At 34.8% G+C, this 17028-nt stretch overlaps 2 protein-coding genes across 5 annotated transcripts; one reads left to right on the top strand and one right to left on the bottom strand.

The window, feature by feature from the left end:
* Positions 1 to 4014: 4014 nt before the first annotated feature.
* On the top strand, positions 4015 to 5637 carry OBP4 (OBF binding protein 4). Its single transcript, XM_012225046.4, has one exon. It carries the CDS (start codon positions 4273 to 4275, stop codon positions 5275 to 5277), a length of 1005 nt encoding a protein of 334 aa, XP_012080436.1. The 5' UTR covers positions 4015 to 4272; the 3' UTR covers positions 5278 to 5637.
* Positions 5638 to 13571: 7934 nt separating this feature from the next.
* Positions 13572 to 16424, bottom strand: LOC105640670 (uncharacterized). Of its 4 annotated transcripts, none has more exons than XM_012225045.4 (5): positions 15981 to 16424; positions 15336 to 15548; positions 14387 to 15243; positions 14151 to 14299; positions 13572 to 13960 (listed from the first exon to the last, which is right to left on the bottom strand). In XM_012225045.4, the coding sequence occupies exons 2-5, from the start codon at positions 15445 to 15447 to the stop codon at positions 13804 to 13806; spliced, it is 1275 nt and encodes a 424-aa protein (XP_012080435.3). In that variant the 5' UTR covers positions 15448 to 15548; positions 15981 to 16424; the 3' UTR covers positions 13572 to 13803. The 4 variants fall into 4 exon arrangements, with proteins under 4 accessions (XP_012080435.3, XP_012080434.3, XP_037491795.2 ...); XM_012225044.4 differs by having other exon boundaries at positions 15984 to 16424; XM_037635867.2 differs by having other exon boundaries at positions 14387 to 14763; positions 15984 to 16420.
* Positions 16425 to 17028: the final 604 nt, after the last annotated feature.

Genomic DNA, 17028 nt, shown 5'->3' with positions numbered 1-17028 from the left:
ATTACATCAAAATTTAAGATTTCTTACGATCCACGAAACACGTAAGTCTGTGACTAGTTATTAAACTAATAATTTAGTGATTGAATGTTTATTTATATTATAGATAAAAAGGTTTTTTTTTTTTTTTTTGAAAGGAATTATTGATAAAAGCTTAAAGTACTTAAAATTTCATATTTTGAAATATTCCCAAATTCCCATATTATTGCCATTTATGGACAAACAATTTTGGTGAATTGTGTTCATCGAAGCCTTTACGTTTGGAGTAGTTATAATAAGGACACAAAAAGGCACCACACAAATTAAGAAATCAATTAAAAAAAGAACTATTAAGAAAATGTTTTTCGAGTCTTGTTATTTTATGTTAAAATTTGTTTTTTGGACGTGAATTAATCAATTGAGAAAAAAAAATAATTTTTAGATTTTTTTTATTTAAATAGTAGCAGCTCCAAATTTCAAATCATTAACCTTACGGTCCATATTACACGAAATGAAAACGTAAAAATGATATGAAGAAAAATGAAAATACGAGAATGATACAGAGAAATAACACTTAAAATATAATTTTAGACAGAAAAAGATACAGAGAAATAATATTTAAAATATAATTTTATACGGAAGAATAATATTTTATATGAGAAATAATTGGGTAAAAAATTGCAAAATAACATATGAATCAGCCCCACTTATCAAATTGATTGAATAAATGGATAAAATTGCAAAATACTGTAAGATAGCTGGGTTAGTCCAACCTCTCTAGTAATCAAGGGATGTGGCGACAATGGCATCAAGGATCGTCAATGGACGGTTGATATAGCGATTAGAAATTTGAGGTCCCTTCACTAGGATTGGCACAAACGGTCGATGATGAACAGTCAATGGACGGTTGATTTGGCCCTCCAGTGATGGGCCCACAAGCAAATCGTTTGTTTGAAAATCATCATACAATAATTATGCTTATGCATGACATTTGTAGAGAAAATAAAGATTACACGTATGGATCACATACGTGCCCAACACCCATTGAACAATTGTGGTGATGCCATTATGGAGTGGGTTGACGGATCCAGAAATATTTTTTCTCGATGGTCAATATATAATTTAAAAAAAAACAGTAAAAATTATAAATAAATTGAACTTTATTAACTAACATAGACAAATATATATATATAATATTAGAAAATTTCAAAAAAAAAAAAAAAAAAAAAAGCAACCAATTCACGTCTCATTTTATTAAGTGGATCCGCCATGGCTCATACTTCATTCTCATATCACAAACAAATGCATGACACGTAATAATCATTATATTGCATTACGGTTTACTAAATATTGCATTATCATTTATTTCAGTTATTATTATATTTATTTGACGTATATATCTTTTTTTTTTTCTTTTTGTGTGTAAATACATGTATTGATGCTCATATGAATTAAAGAATTACGATGGTAGTATTGTGGGACTCGGTCTATGATAGTAGAACCCAACCTAATGCAGTCTACAAAGTGAGTCGTGACTCCTAGACAAAAAAGCTAATATTTAAACATCAGACATAATGAAATGCTATTGTTGAGAATCGAACCTGAATCAAATAAGTGGATAATCAACACTTTTATCATCGATCCACCACATCAGACGGTAACACAAAACTCTACGTAGAAAATAAGAACGTGATTATTTAATAATTGAATTCTACTATTAGAAGTTGACACCTTGTCAAGAAAGTTGGCTCTCTCCATCTTTCTCTTTCTTTCATTATATATAACCTAAAAAATAGCAAGTACACATTGTGTGGCTGATCAACCGGGAGAAGTTGATTTTGCCAAAATAAAAGTTGTGGAGTGTGTACTTAATTGGATGAGTTTTTAGGTAAAGGGTTAGAGAGGAGCCCACCCCCTCAAATTGTCTAAGGATATTACTATTATTACACTGTTATAGTGGGACACTATCTTAAACAAGTTGTGCAATACATGGTGGAATTATTGCAACTTTTACATATATATCCTCTTGTCAATTTTATTATTATTATTTTTTTGATACAATTATTATTATTATTATTATTATTATTATTATTATTTGGTTGAGTTGGAAATGTGTTAGGACTCAAGGAATGTGACTCGTAAGTGGGGTTGGAGCAACATTGCCATATCCCCCACTCTAAGGAATTTGAGAGGAACAAATTTGGATGGGTCAATTTTGATTTTGAGTTTTTGTTTAATCTAATCTTTTTTATATTTGGTTGGTTCGATTTTAGCTATTTTAGCCCCTCCTCCACCCTAAAAAGAAAAATATCGAATTCATTTTAAGTATTTCAAATAATAAAATCAATTCAATTGCAACTTAAAGATAACATTTGGCTCGTGTACAATGCAACTGTGAAAGTGTGTGAGGCGCTTGGTCGTTTTACCATTGATTCATTAGCTTTTGTTTTTATAAGAATATACAATTAATTCAAGGAAAAGTGGCATGCAATTTTAATTTATATACAATCTACTAATTTCTTCTTGATTTATATTATTTTCTTACTATTGATTAAAACTATTTTTAAAATTTTTAGCATAAATTTAGAAAATAAATATTAATTTTTTAATGATTCATCATTTCATTCATCTATTTTAGTCTTTTTTAGAAAAGTTTTTTAATGGCTAGAAAAAAATTTATTTATTGTGTTATCTATTTTCTTATTGTAGTTGTCAAAAAGCTTAAAAACAAACATTGTAATAAAATTAAAGGATCATAATGGTAAGAGATTTTTAATGTTCTTTTTTAATCATACTTCTCTTTTTTATATTAATTAATAGTTTAGCAAATAAAAACTGATAGTGCATGGTAAAATATCATTAATAATTAAAACTAATCATATTGTTAACAATGACAAATATTTAAAAAGTAATAAAAAATATAAAATCTTCATAGCTCCCTGCAGAAGCACAAGTGCGATCAAAATAGCAACCTTGAAAAGAAAAGTTCTCACACTCAAAATTTAAATAAAAAAAAAAAGAAAAATTAACACCCCTTATTTTTAATTTTTTTTTTGTTTGACTGAAAACAGCACCGCTTTGACTAGAAAACCCAGTGCCTGAGTTTTAGAAAATTCTGAAAAATAATTAATTTGTCTATTAGAGACTGAGTTAAAATTAGAAAAATTAATTAATACTCCTTAATATCTTCAAATAACAGATAATTTTAATAGAAATAGATGCATGAAAATAGATAAGGGGAGTATGATTTAATTACATTAGCTATATTCCCTTAACCAATTTTTGAAAATGATTATAGTATTTTTATTTAATAAAAAAAATGATATTTTCAAAGTCATAAAAATATCTTGGAGACAACCTTAATTAATTAATTAGTAGCTAAATAATGGTTAAATTACATGGTATCACTGTTTTTCTTCTGTAACATATATTCCCTCCACCTTCGCAATTCTGTTTTAATTATTATTCTTATGTATAAGCAAATCTTGTTTAGGCATCAAAAAAACAATAATTAAAAATAATCATAAACCTTAAACCATATGGTCACAAAGCTCACCAGTGACACCCTACCAACGCCAGATTCGCAGTAAGTATCAGTTCAATCCTGTACTACTGTTAGTGTTAGTATATAAGAAATAGTTTTTTACGTTTCTTTTTTGACAACTCACCAATTCTAACATGCAACGTGGCAGTTCCTGGACCAGTTGTACTGACACTGATTTAGCATAGCAGATAAATCCGGGGTGGCCGACAAGTAGACAACTTGATTTTGTGGACAGCAGCGCTTCTTCCTTTTCAACCGTCCACGTTTTCTCCATTCAACGGTTCGATTCTTCTCTTCCGTACGGTCTAACGCCATGCTCGTCAAATCCCAACCCACGCCCTTATGATGTACCCAAAATCTCGATCGTGGAATGGCTAGTTTCGAGTTTTTACATTTCAAGGGATATTTTAGCAATTGTGTGTTTTTTATAGGGTTAATTTGGACATTTTGGAGATTTAAAAAAAAAAAAAAAATTGTTACTAGAAGATTTGGAGGGGATATTTGTCAGACTTCAAAACCTTCTCATCTTCTTTCCACACGCGATGCTCTCTCTTTCTCCCTCTATCTGAAATTCCGCGCTCTCTGATTTCATGGTCGGTTAATGCCAGCAGTTTCGACGGGGAACTGGAAACTGGAAACTTGATATATATTTATAGGCAATAATTTGGTTTTGAATTATCAAAACATAGATATACAACTTTTGCTTTGAGTATTTGCAAATTCTAGTGTTTCACTAGTAGTGGTGGCTGAAAATGCAAGACATCCACTCTATTGGAGGCGGAGGCCGGTTATTTGGCGGTGGAGGAGGTGACCGGAGGTTGAGGCCGCACCATCACCAGAATCACCAAGCATTAAAGTGTCCGAGGTGTGACTCGCTTAACACTAAGTTTTGCTACTACAACAACTATAACCTCTCGCAGCCTCGTCACTTCTGCAAAAACTGCCGGAGATACTGGACTAAAGGCGGCGTTCTCCGTAACGTCCCTATTGGCGGTGGCTGTCGCAAGACAAAGCGGTCTAAGCCGAAACAAAACAACTCAACTACAGACAATAACACCACCTCAACTACTACAGCTACAACTACCACTAACACAACGCCGCCTCAACCGCAGCAGCCGCAGCAGCAGGAGCAACAACGAGAGCGGAAATCTTCAAATTCTCATTCTAGTAGCGAAAGCTCTAGTTTAACAGCCACAAATACTACAACGGCTAACACTGGTTTAGAAGCAGTTTCTGCACATTCTTCGAGCTCTGCTTCTAATACTATACTGAATGGAATTGGTGAGTCTAAGCTATTTGCGCATGGGAACATAAATCCGAGCTTTGAGCCTGGTTTGCTAGAGCAAGGATCGGACTGTGGAATTTTCTCAGAGATTGGAAGCTTCACTAGCTTAATTACTTCAACGAATGAGCCGTTGTCTTTTGGATTTAGCAATATAATAAGCCAACAGAGTCTTGAACATGCTCAGCAGAATCAGAATGAGCAGTGGCAACAACAGAGTCAGCCGAAAATGGTGAGTATAGGTGGAGAAGAGATGAAGATGCAGGAGATGGCGGGAGGATTGATTGATCAGACGGTTCATGTTGAATTGTCAGCGTTGCCCAGTAGTAGATCAGGAAATGGAGGGTTTGGACAGTTGGATTGGCAGAGCACTGGAGATCAAGGTCTGTTCGATCTTTCCAACACCGTTGATCAAGCTTACTGGAGCCAGAGTCAGTGGACTGATCAGGATCACCCTAGTCTCTATCTCCCGTAAATCTCCTCACCTTGTTTAACTTTATTTAAAACGAGAAGAATTTAAAAAAGAAACTCTCAAAAGAAATTAAAAAAAAATTGCAAAATTTCAAATTGAGAGAATTTATATGGAAAATATGAATATGACTGCTGTTTCTTCTATGTAAATTTTTTTTAAATATTTAATTTTTTTGGGGGTTTATTTGGTGATTTTGGAAGATGTTTGGGTTTGATCATTTTCATGTGCAACTAACTTTCATGTTAGTTTTCTTTTCTTTTTTGAATTTTTGGAGTTTTTTTTTTTTTTTTTTTAAAATTCTGATGTATCTGGGATTAAATTAAATCAAAATATAGAGGAAAAATAGTGTTTTGTTTGCTCCCATTCCATGTGCATCTGTAATGTCTCTTTCTCTTATTAATTCTGTGATCAGTGCTCTAACACAAACAGTTAAACTAAAACACTAACTTGAGAACGCGCCACGTAACCGTTTTTAAAGATAATAGTGGGCGATAATTGCATGGGAGGGAGTTGAGTTGCGCGTTGCGCTAAATTGAGTTGATCTCAATGTGGGAGAGTGTACGGACTGTAGTGTGCGAGTGTACCGGTCGGTTTTGGGTGGGTGGCGGGGTCCACATGTTGTGACCAGTCCCTCGCATGCGTGATTATGACTCCACGTGGCGATGGAGGGGCCTTAATGGCAGTGGACACGTGGGATATCCTCATTGGACAACTTCCATCAAGAGAGAAGGAGTCGGTTTGTCCTGGCTCTCTACCAAGTCTAAAAAACTAGTGAGTGCATAACAGGGAAGATTGATTGGGATGGGCAAATGTGGGGGAATAGGTGGTGACGTGGCGGTGTGGGACATAGATTAGGTGAGTGGTGGTTACTGGTAAAACTGTGAGTGATGGTGGGGACCAGCGGCATGTGCAGAAGTGGGTCTCACGTACGACTCACATTTGGTGGGTAATATATGCATCTGATGTAATGTGAATGCCAAGTCCCCACCTTGTTATTTTGGGCGCTATAGAGGGCAGAGCGTTGTTTTTAATGCGTAGGAGATGGAAGGAAGGAAGGAAGGAAGGAAGGGGTCAAGGAGGAGTTACCCATACTACAGTTCAGAGCCATGTATAGGTTTGTTGCTCAGTGATTACCAGTATCTGTTTTGGTGTGCATAATATCCAAATGTTCCTTGAGATGTTTCCCAAGCCATTATTATTATTGGTATGGTGTGAATTAACTAGTTAAGTCCTTTAGAAGAAGTGGTCCATTTATTGCCTCTTTAACGTTTTGGGGAGTGAACATTAGAAAATGTAATGCCAAATTAGAAATTTTTAACTCTATCTCAAAACCTGCTAGTGAACACCACCCACTCCACCCTTTAGAGTTTAGACTCACTATCTTTTGACCAGTTGCTAGCCGCATACTTAAAAAGATAAATTAAACTCTTCGAGAGGCAGCTGCACAAGTCTTACCTGTTCAGCAAGATGAATCTATTTTTGTCTCCTGCCAAGTTTGAACAGGCCAAACAAGGTAGAAAGAAGGCTCCATTGGAAACTTCTTCGTAGGGAAAAGAACCAAATGCCAGAATGCTAATATGTGGCTGCTACTGGTGATCCCTAATCAAATAAATTATTAAGAAGCCTTCTCTTAAACTGTTGTTGTTAGAATAAGGAAGAGAGAGAAGAGGAGGCCATGTCATCAAGAGTGAAAAGATAATAAGCTGTGTATTGCCTATGCTGATCATTACTGTGATAAAGTGAAGGATGCCAGCCTGAAATGGCTCCACCAGGACCAATAGAGCTTCTTGGTTGGAAATGTCAAGGGGTTCCCTCACCGTGACAGTTCACCATCCTCAAGGGTTATCCAAAACCCATTTCCACGTGCTACTTTGAGACTGAAAAAAAAAGAGACTTCTTACACAACAACACTGTAATTCCATGTAGGATATTTACATGGAATAGTAAATTATCAATAATAAACCGTGATATTTAACTTCTGACGTCGGTAATACAGTTAAGTGAGGTTGGATTGATCTCCAAGGCAATCTTCAAATTTCAGTTAAGTCGGCAGGTGTTGTGATTGAGATGGAATTAATTTCTGCTTGGTTTTCTGTGTGTGGGACAGAAATTAGTACTAAGGATAAGGAATGGAACTAGGACTTGAAAGCTAAAGCTTTCTATCTCATTAATTATGATTTTCAAACAATTATCTAACTGAATTAACTTTGCTTCCTTGAATAAACGTCTTCTCATGCAGCCCTGTACAGCTAGGCTCTAGCTTCCTTTCTATTTGTATCTTCAGTAATTTACCAGAGAGTCATGCAGATAAGAAATTCTTTGTAAAATCTTTTACCTTTTGATGTTACGTTTTTTTTTTTTTAATTTGTATATATTTTTTATTATTTATAGAATAAATCAAAATTATTGGAGTTTTTAACATTTTTTCAAGGTCACTAAGTTTTTTTTTTGTGCCGTTGAAAATAATCAAAATAGGAAGATCATATCAAAATCCTTGGGCCCTGCATCAATACAAGTCAACTGGAGTTTTATGTCATGCAAAGTCAAGAAATTTGAATGCCGATCATTCAATTGATGAAGAAATTCTAAGCAACAATACAATACAAATTGCATAAACTCCATTCAAAAGACATTTTTCGTGTTCCATATGCCATGGACATGGACACAACATAATTAGATGGGCCAAATATTGTTTAATAGCATTGACTAATAGTTGGGTAGATTTTTCTACTCGAATGGCTCTCGTTCTTGAAAATCTGAATAGGATTATAAAGAAGATAACTAGAATTATTAGCTACATCTCTATATATATTCACTTTTTAAATATATTATGAAAATAATTTCTTTAAAGCAATAATATTTAGAAAAAAGAAATTAAGGCAGTCTATATTTATTTTCACTTGGCCATAAAAGGGAAAGTATGATTGTATTTCCTACTGAATACGTTACACAGAGGCTTGTTAAATACAAGAGAAATAGAAGTAGATAAGGACTGCAAAACTAACTCTATCTAAAATACAGATAATATTTATAAAATACAACAAACAGACTTGTGTACTTATCTCATCCTTGTGGAGTGCCGTTACTCCCCCGCAAGATGGTGGACCCATCGGAGACACCAATCTTGGTTCTGTTTAACGCAAAAACAGTCTTTGCCTGAGGCTTAGTAAGAACATCAGCTAGCTGATCTTGAGCTGATACATGACTAATGCGAAGCTTCTTCTTTTGAACAAGATCACGCACGAAATGAATATCAATTTCAATGTGTTTCATTCGTGAGTGGTAAACGGGGTTTTGGCAGACATAGGTGGTTGATATATTATCACAATAAATTACCGGAACTTGAACTGAAGACAACACACCAAGTTCAGTTAGTAAGGAACTAACCCACATTACTTCAGACGCAGTGGAGGCCACTGCCCGATACTCAGCCTCAGTTGATGAGCGGGTAACTGATTTCTGCTTGTGAGAAGCCCACGAAATTGGAACATTGCCAAGATACAGAATATACCCAGTTGTAGATGACCGATCCAATGGATCACCTACCCAATCGGCATCGGAAAAAGCATGAAAATGAAAAGCAGACTGTGGTGTTATTTTAATTCCATAATCAATCGTAGATTTTAGGTAACGTAACAGTCGCTTCAAGGCTTCCCAATGAGCTGATGAAGGACTCTGCATAAACTGAGAAAGTTTGTTTACTGCATAGCAAATATCAGGCCTTGTCCGAGTCAAATACTGTAAGGCCCCTACCAACTTCCTGTACTCTGTAGCATTTACACCTTTACAGGTCACATTTTTTAGGAGAGTGGTAGTTGTCGCAAATGGAGTGGATACTGGTTTGACGCCCTCCATGCGAGCTGCAACAAGTAATTTCCTTATATAATGATGCTGACTCATGAACATTCCACTTGCTGTTGTGTGAATATCAATACCCAAAAAGAAATTCAACTTCTGTGGGTCTTTCAGAGAAAACTTGGACCCCAACGCAGAAATAAAAAGATGTATCAACTCATTGCAATTACCGGTTAGCAAAAGATCATCGACGTATACAAGAAAGAAGCAAGTTTTGGCACCTCTTTGCAGTATGAAGAGTGAATGATCACTTTGTGATTGGACAAACCCAAACTGAACAGCACAATTGCGCAACGCTTGATACCATGCTCTAGGCGCTTGACGAAGTCCGTAAAGCGCTTTAACAAGTTTACAAACATAATGTGGCTTTTCTGAATCTATAAAACCTGGTGGTTGCTGCATGTACACATTCTCAGAGAAAGGACCGTGTAAAAATGCATTGTTTACATCCAGTTGATAGACATTCCACCGCTTGGATACTGCCATAGTCAAGATTACTCGAATGGTTGTGGGCTTTAATACAGGACTGAAGGTATCTTCAAAATCAATACCAGGTCGTTGAGTGTAACCCTTCGCAACCAGACGAGCTTTATATTTTGCCACTGTACCATCTGGGTTTCGTTTAACTCGAAAAATCCATTTGCATCCAACAAGATTTTGACCTGCAGCTGGTGGAACAAGAACCCAAGTGCCATTAGTAATTAAAGCATCAAATTCAACATTCATAGCCTGCCTCCATTTCGGAAGTTTCAGAGCTTGAGTAACTCTAGTTGGTTCAACAGTTGCGGGTAGAGGATGTTTAGTGACTGTGTGGAGAACTTTGGGTTTATAAATGTTATTTTGGGAGCGTGTGACCATGGGATGAGTTCTTTGAGGTGGTGGTTCGGTTGATTGTGTGGGAGATGAGGAATCGGAACCTGTCACGGATTGTTGAGACTCTACAGAGACAGACATAGGAGAAGACACAGGAACTGAAGACAACGAAGCTGATGTTGCCATAGAAGACGAATCAGAAGATGAAGAAGACTCAAAAATAGGCTCGGTTGAATGCGACATAGATGAATTGGGTGAAAAAGGAACAACTGTTGTGATTTGTGTTTCGTTAGATCGAGAATTAGGGTTCTGAAAATCCCCTTGGCGGGAAAATGGCGTCGTACCAGATGGAGAGGATGGAAACGGCACCGCATGAATTAAAGGTTGACTTTCAACATTGTACCAGGACTCATTCGAATTAGGAGGCTCCAGGTTTGACTTTTGACCAGGAAATTGGTCTTCAATGAAAACTACATGCCTGGAAACAAACAGCTTATTAGAATTGTAATCAAAACACAGATATGCACTTTGATGTGAAGAATATCCCGAAAATAGACATGGTTTAGAACGCTGCTCAAATTTATTATGAGTATAGGGACGTAAATACAGGTAACACAAACAACCAAAGACCTTTAACCGATTATAATTTGGAACTTGCTTAAACAATTTAAAATAAGGAGAAGACATATTAAGAACAAGTGTTGGCAGTCGATTTATTAAATAAGCTGCCGTCTGAAAAGCAAATGACCAAAAACGTGATGGAAGACCTGCAGATTGAAGAAGAGTTAATCCAGTTTCGACAAGATGGCGATGACGCCGTTTCGCTGCTCCATTATGTTGAGGAGTATGCGGAGGTGTTTGAAGATGACTTATTCCATGGTGTTGAAAAATCGATTTAAGCGCAATAAACTCTCCTCCTCCATCTGTATACATGGACCTGATTTTTGTTTGAAACTTATTTGCAACCAATTTTTGAAAGACTGGAAAAACTAAAGCAACATTAGACTTGGCCTTTAAAGGATAAAACCAAATATACTTTGAGAAATGATCAACGAAAATTAAATAATAATGATAACCTTCAAAGGAAGAAACTGGGCAGGACCCCAAAGATCCGAATACAGTAACTCTAAAGGACGCAAACTAGTAAGCGAAGAAACACCAAAAGCGAGTCGATGACTCTTATTACATTGACACGAATTACAATTGAAAGACAATGCAGAAGACTTAGACAAATTAAATTTGGACAGAACAAAACCACAAACTTTTGCAGCTGGATGACCCAATCGTTGGTGCCAAAGAGACACGGAATCACGAATACTGAAATACGCAGCAACCTTAGAACGACTTTTGGAAACTGACGACAACCGATACAGAGAGTCTTTAATTTGGCCTCTTGTTATTATCTCCCCCGTGAACAGGTCCTTAACAACAAAACAATCAAAGAAAAATTCAATCGAAACATTATTCTGAAGACAAAATTCAGAAACAGAGATTAGATTTTCTTTTGACTTTGGAACACATAAAATATTATTAAGGGAACAAGATTTGGTAGGAAAGGTTAAAACTTTTGAACCAACATGAGTTATTCTCAAACCTGAACCATCCGTTAGGTGTAGCTCATCAAGCCCATCATATGGCGCATGAATTGACAGATTTTGAAGATCATTAGCCACATGGTGAGAAGAACCAGTATCAAGAACCCAGCTCATCGAAGCAGAAGCAGAAACTTGATTTGCTCGTGGAGGCTGTGGAAAATTGTTTTTAAAGAAATCCTTTGCTTTAAAACACTTTTTAGCAATATGTCCTGGCCGTTCACAGATTTGGCACAAGACTTTGGAATTACCACGCCTTCCATTAGACTGAGAACCTGACGGAATCACATATGAATTATCAACACTACCATCATCCGATCGATTAAATTGCCGCTGATTAGAACTAGACCCAGACGATCCAGCATTACGACGAACATAATTAGCTACAATAGGAACAGTAGAGTCATTCTGCTTCAAAAATTCTTCATGAGCAAGGAGTTTATCCTCCAATTCAGCAAAGGTTATAATGGAATCTCGTGCACGAACTGCTGCTGCAATATCCCGGAAGTCAGATCCAATACCATTAAGCGTGTGAATAACCAAATCAACATCTGACACTGGACTCCCGGATAAAGCTAATGCATCTGAAATCGCTGTAATATTCTGCAAATACTCCTGAACAGATTTTGAATTACGTTTGCAGTTGGATAATTTTTCGTGGAGCGATAAGACTCGCGTGGCAGATTTGTTTGCGCAGGTGGTCTGTACTTTGTCCCACGCATCAGCAGCAGTCTTGGCATTAGAAATAATATGCATCGCAGAAAAACTGATGGACGCAATAATCGCACCAAGTATCAACTGATCTTGGCAAATCCAGTGTTCATAATCTGGATTTGCAATATCTTCTCCATCTTTTGATATAATCGGAGATGGACATGGAAGTGATCGATCAACGTAACCAAGCAGATTGTGACCTCGCAACACAGGAACGATTTGTGCGCGCCATGACGGATAATTTTGAGGTGAGAGTTTCAATGGAAACTGTGAAGCATTGATAGAAACCAAAACTTTTCCAGAAGAGTGGAAAACATTAGAAACGTTTGAGGAACCCATTGAAAACAGAAAAGAAATAACGAGAAAATATTGAAGAGAATGCCCGCAGGCTCTGATACCATAAAAGGGAAAGTATGATTGTATTTCCTACTGAATACGTTACACAGAGGCTTGTTAAATACAAGAGAAATAGAAGTAGATAAGGACTGCAAAACTAACTCTATCTAAAATACAGATAATATTTATAAAATACAACAAACAGACTTGTGTACTTATCTCATCCTTGTGGAGTGCCGTTAGGCCACAGCTAGATGTATTGATTATCTATAACCTCCACCTATACTTTCTTCTTTTTCTTCCCTTATATATGGTCAGAAATATCTTTATTCCAATAAAAAAATTATTTTTATTAGTTAAGGTGAATATTATTGTATATACTTTTAAATAATAATATTATTATTGATTTTAAAAAAAATGTAAAAAGCAGAAAAATATTAGAGATTATTAAACTTACAATTATAGTTTCTAAAAACATTAGTGACTGAATCTTAATTTAGTACCAAATGCAATGATGAACTTATCCTCAAAGTCTATAATGTTGAATGTAGCTGTCTAGGCTCAAAATAAGATGGTCCAACCATAGGATGGGGCGGGGGATGAGCTAGGTAAGATGTGACCTGCTCAGGAGAGTAGTAATCAATCACATTCTAATTGCCCAGTTGACAAGGATCATTCTAACACCCTTATTGCTCACTCCACCATTCCCATTTTTAGTGGGTCATCAATCATAATATTTTGCCTTGATATTTTTTTCACTTGCTTATTTAACCTCTTTTAGTTTATTGTTTTAGCGTGCCGGATGCTGAGGAGTAAAGCGTTTTCGATGAGCATTTATCCCGTTTATAGGATGAACTTTCGATCTCTGTTAAAGGAGAATAATGATAAATTAATTGTTTCAGTATTCATTTGTTTTGGTATTGATCTTGATACTTGTAAATTGTAATTTTTACAAAATAGTTTTACTTTTGAGGGGCAAGGCTACAGTTCCTGATAAAACCACAATTGCATAGTTATATAATATATACACAATTGAGCCAACAAAGTAGAACCTCTTGCATTTTTCACTAGAAGAAGAGCAAATGAAGCTTAAGCTGCTCTAAAAAGCTTAAGAAAGAAAGAAAGAAAGAAAGAAATGATATATAGATGTAAAAAGAAAGACAAAAAACCAACAAAAATGTCACAAGAAATCCATGATTTCTCTGGCCTTTTATGCTTATTAACTCCATTTCATGCAAAAGTTTCCTTTGCAACAAACAAGCGATCTCCAACGACGAGGCCTGTGCCAATGTCTCCTGTTTGCAGTTGCTTGCCATTGTTTCCCGTTATTAACAATTCCTATCCACATAGGGCTCTCTGCGCCTTCTGAAGCCAATCTGAACATAAAAAACATAAACGTAAGTAAAAATCTTATTCTTCCTTTGATGAACTGTGATGTAATGTAATGTAATTAAATGTATTTCTGGTAATAAATATTTGCATTGCGTACATTGTATTATATTCCATTAAGAGTCATAAATCGGAGCCTTAAACGACAAAGAACATCTCAAAATAATATGAACTTACACTGGAAAAGCGAACGAATGCGCGCTGTTAGATGAATTAAGAGAACTAATTATAGTTTCCTCTTCACTTTCACAGGCATCATTTGTAGGACAGTTGTTATCTGCTGCTTCATTTGAGCATGATAACAAAGAGTTTGGCAATGCTTCCTCCTACATAAAATTTTTAAATTCATTAGTAACCATAAGTCTTTAATTTTAATAGTTCTGTAGAAAACTCCATTGTAACCATGTCCTTACCTCTTTGGTTTGATGGATATCGTTTCTCTCTTTGATATCTGCTGGTTCTTTCTCTGTCGATTTCTTGGAACCACACTGGTGAATATTGCAATCATCTTGCAGCTCTTTAATGAGTTGAATTGCTTCTACAAGCTTTTCAGCAGAATATTGGACCAACCCTTCGTCTCTTCTTTTAAAATCTTGGTTTTCTATCAACTGTTCAATCTTATTATCGGTATGATCAATCCAGACATCATCTCTTTCATCAAAATCTTCTTCTTCTTCTTCTTCTTCTTCTTCAACTTCCACTTCATTTTTAAAATCACAAGTAACAAAATCCAATTCATTCGCAATGGATTGCAATCTTTCTAAAGTTTCTTTAATCGAATCGTTACTTTCTGTATCATAATTAAGAATAGAAGAAGAAAGATTATACTGCTCTAATCCATAATTTTCATTCAAACTACATTCAGCTTGATCAACAGAATCATCATCCATTATAATATCCTTTAATAAACTATCAGAATTACTTTCTTGAATAAATGCAACCATTTCTGGAATGTTATGATAATTATTATCCTTTTCTTCCATTTCTTTTCTGAAATAAATCTTTTCCTTTCCTTCTGATTCACTAGTAGTACTATTGACAGATCCTTCACAATTTACTGGATTTTCCCATGCCATGAATTTAGATTCTTGTTCTTTCTTTGTACTAACTTTTCTATCCACTATTTCTTCTTTCTTTCTTTTTTTATGCTCAAAATCCTTCTTCTGAATATCTATAACTACTTTTAAATCCTGAGAATCACCGATGAATTGGAAAGCCTTGTAGATAGGCATGTCAGTATGAACATAGCTACTCAAGGATTCATTATTGGCTGCAAGAATACATTCATTTCAATATTTACTTAAAATCGTATTTTGATCAAACAATGTTAGATCATATGACCTTGAAGAGTCAAATTAGTACCTGGTTTTTCAATTGCATAGATCATATTCAATTCTCTGATGAACTGGAACATTCTTGACGGCATTGCTGTACAATTTGTCCGCTTATTACGATTGAATTTGCAATATCCCATTTCTTTTGATACTTCTCTTGAAGAATTTGCAATATTAGTGCTAAAATCAAAGATCCATAAGGAATTTAACAATGCTGGAGGAGACAGTGGACCCTTTCGACCTGAATCAAGAATCAATTTTGGTTAAGCATACAACTGAGAAGCAGAATAACGAAAGCCAGATTAATTTTGCAAATTAAAAGAATGAAATTGAAAGATAAAATAAAGAGAGAAAGAGAAACCAGTTCAAGAATGGAAAGAGAAAGAAAAGAAAGAAATCCTTTTCCAAGAATTGAAAAACATGATATCGAAACCAAGAAATTGAAGGCTTCAACATTTTGGTTTCTTTAAATATTTGCAACCATAAAAAAGAAAATTGCACAATTTTGTAAAACACTAGAACTATTTCAATTAGGTGAAAAATTATACGCAATTAGTGATTATCATTACCATTAATACGAAAGGATTATGTGTAACAATACCTAAAATGTAATTCTGAAAAAGAAACGATGGAAGAATTAATTAAATTAAGAAAAAGGGAAAAAAAGACTTACAACCTTAAAATTTTAATATCTTCTTTTTTCTCCTTTTCACCAACAGGAAGGAAAATTAACCACAAAATGGCAAAAACCTTACAAAGAAAGCAAGAAACAACAAGGGTCAATGAAAAGGTTGAACTCAAAAGCCAAAATCATAATGTCATTTGGGCTGCCTGTATATGATTATGAAGAGGAAGATAAGGCAAGTTAAGCAAGAATAAATGCGAGAAACTCAGGGAGAATATTAAAAAATAAAGAAAAATATCCAACTCATGAACATCATTGGAATTAAAAAACAATAATTTAATTAAAAAAAGAAAGAAAGAAAGAAAGAGAAGTAGCAAAATTAGTATAGAACTCTGTAAAGATTTGCAAATGGAAGAAAGGCACATAAGCAATGACAAGTTGACAACTTCGAACCCAGCTCAAAGAGAATTAAAGAAAAAAAATATGTGAGCTGTTGCAAATTCTTATCATAAAATTTTGACTTAAACTAACAAATTTTCAGTGGTTGAACCTGTCAAACTTTCTCTTCTAAGGAAGCCAACCATAATTGGCATTGACACCCATTTTTTTTTCTAAAACAGTTTCTCGCTTATCTGTATCAATACAATATGATCCTACGAAAAAAAGAAAAGAAAATCAAATGGGTAAAGAAATATAATATACTTTGCAAACATAATATTTATACTATATTTATTTATTTTTTTCATATATGAGATGCCAAACAGACCGGAGTAACATTATAGACTGCACAGTAGGGAGAGCTTTTATTTTTAAATAACATTCACCGAATTCGTGATAACTTTGCCATGGAGAGGATTTAAACTCAAGACCTCTCACTCTCTACATTTATTATTAACTTTTAAATAACTGTTTTTTAATTAAAATTTTGCTTTAAGAATGACAATTTACATGGATTTTCATAAATTTTTTAATTAGAAAGTGTCTGTATATATATATGCCAAATGTATAAATTTGCCAAAAAAAAAAAATTGTACCACTTCCAAAAACATTTAGTACACAATTTAACATTACAAATCATTCTATTTAATGCTTCAAT

This window comes from Jatropha curcas, chromosome 10 (assembly GCF_041381405.1).
Source record: "Jatropha curcas cultivar XTBG-Jc1 chromosome 10, XTBG_Jcur_1.0, whole genome shotgun sequence".
NCBI lineage: Eukaryota > Viridiplantae > Streptophyta > Magnoliopsida > Malpighiales > Euphorbiaceae > Jatropha > Jatropha curcas.
This window is presented reverse-complemented; position numbering and strand designations above follow the sequence as displayed.

Bases quoted from the DNA above. Each gene is read 5' to 3' on its own strand.
- OBP4 (XM_012225046.4), top strand. From the start codon at position 4,273: ATGCAAGACATCCACTCTATTGGAGGCGGAGGCCGGTTATTTGGCGGT.
- LOC105640670 (XM_012225045.4), bottom strand. From the start codon at position 15,447: ATGGGATATTGCAAATTCAATCGTAATAAGCGGACAAATTGTACAGCA. The intron at 14,300-14,386 runs GTAAGGACATGG...AATTTTATGTAG, and splicing joins ATATCCATCAAACCAAAGAG to GAGGAAGCATTGCCAAACTC. The intron at 13,961-14,150 runs GTAAGTTCATAT...TTTTATGTTCAG, and splicing joins CATTCGTTCGCTTTTCCAGT to ATTGGCTTCAGAAGGCGCAG.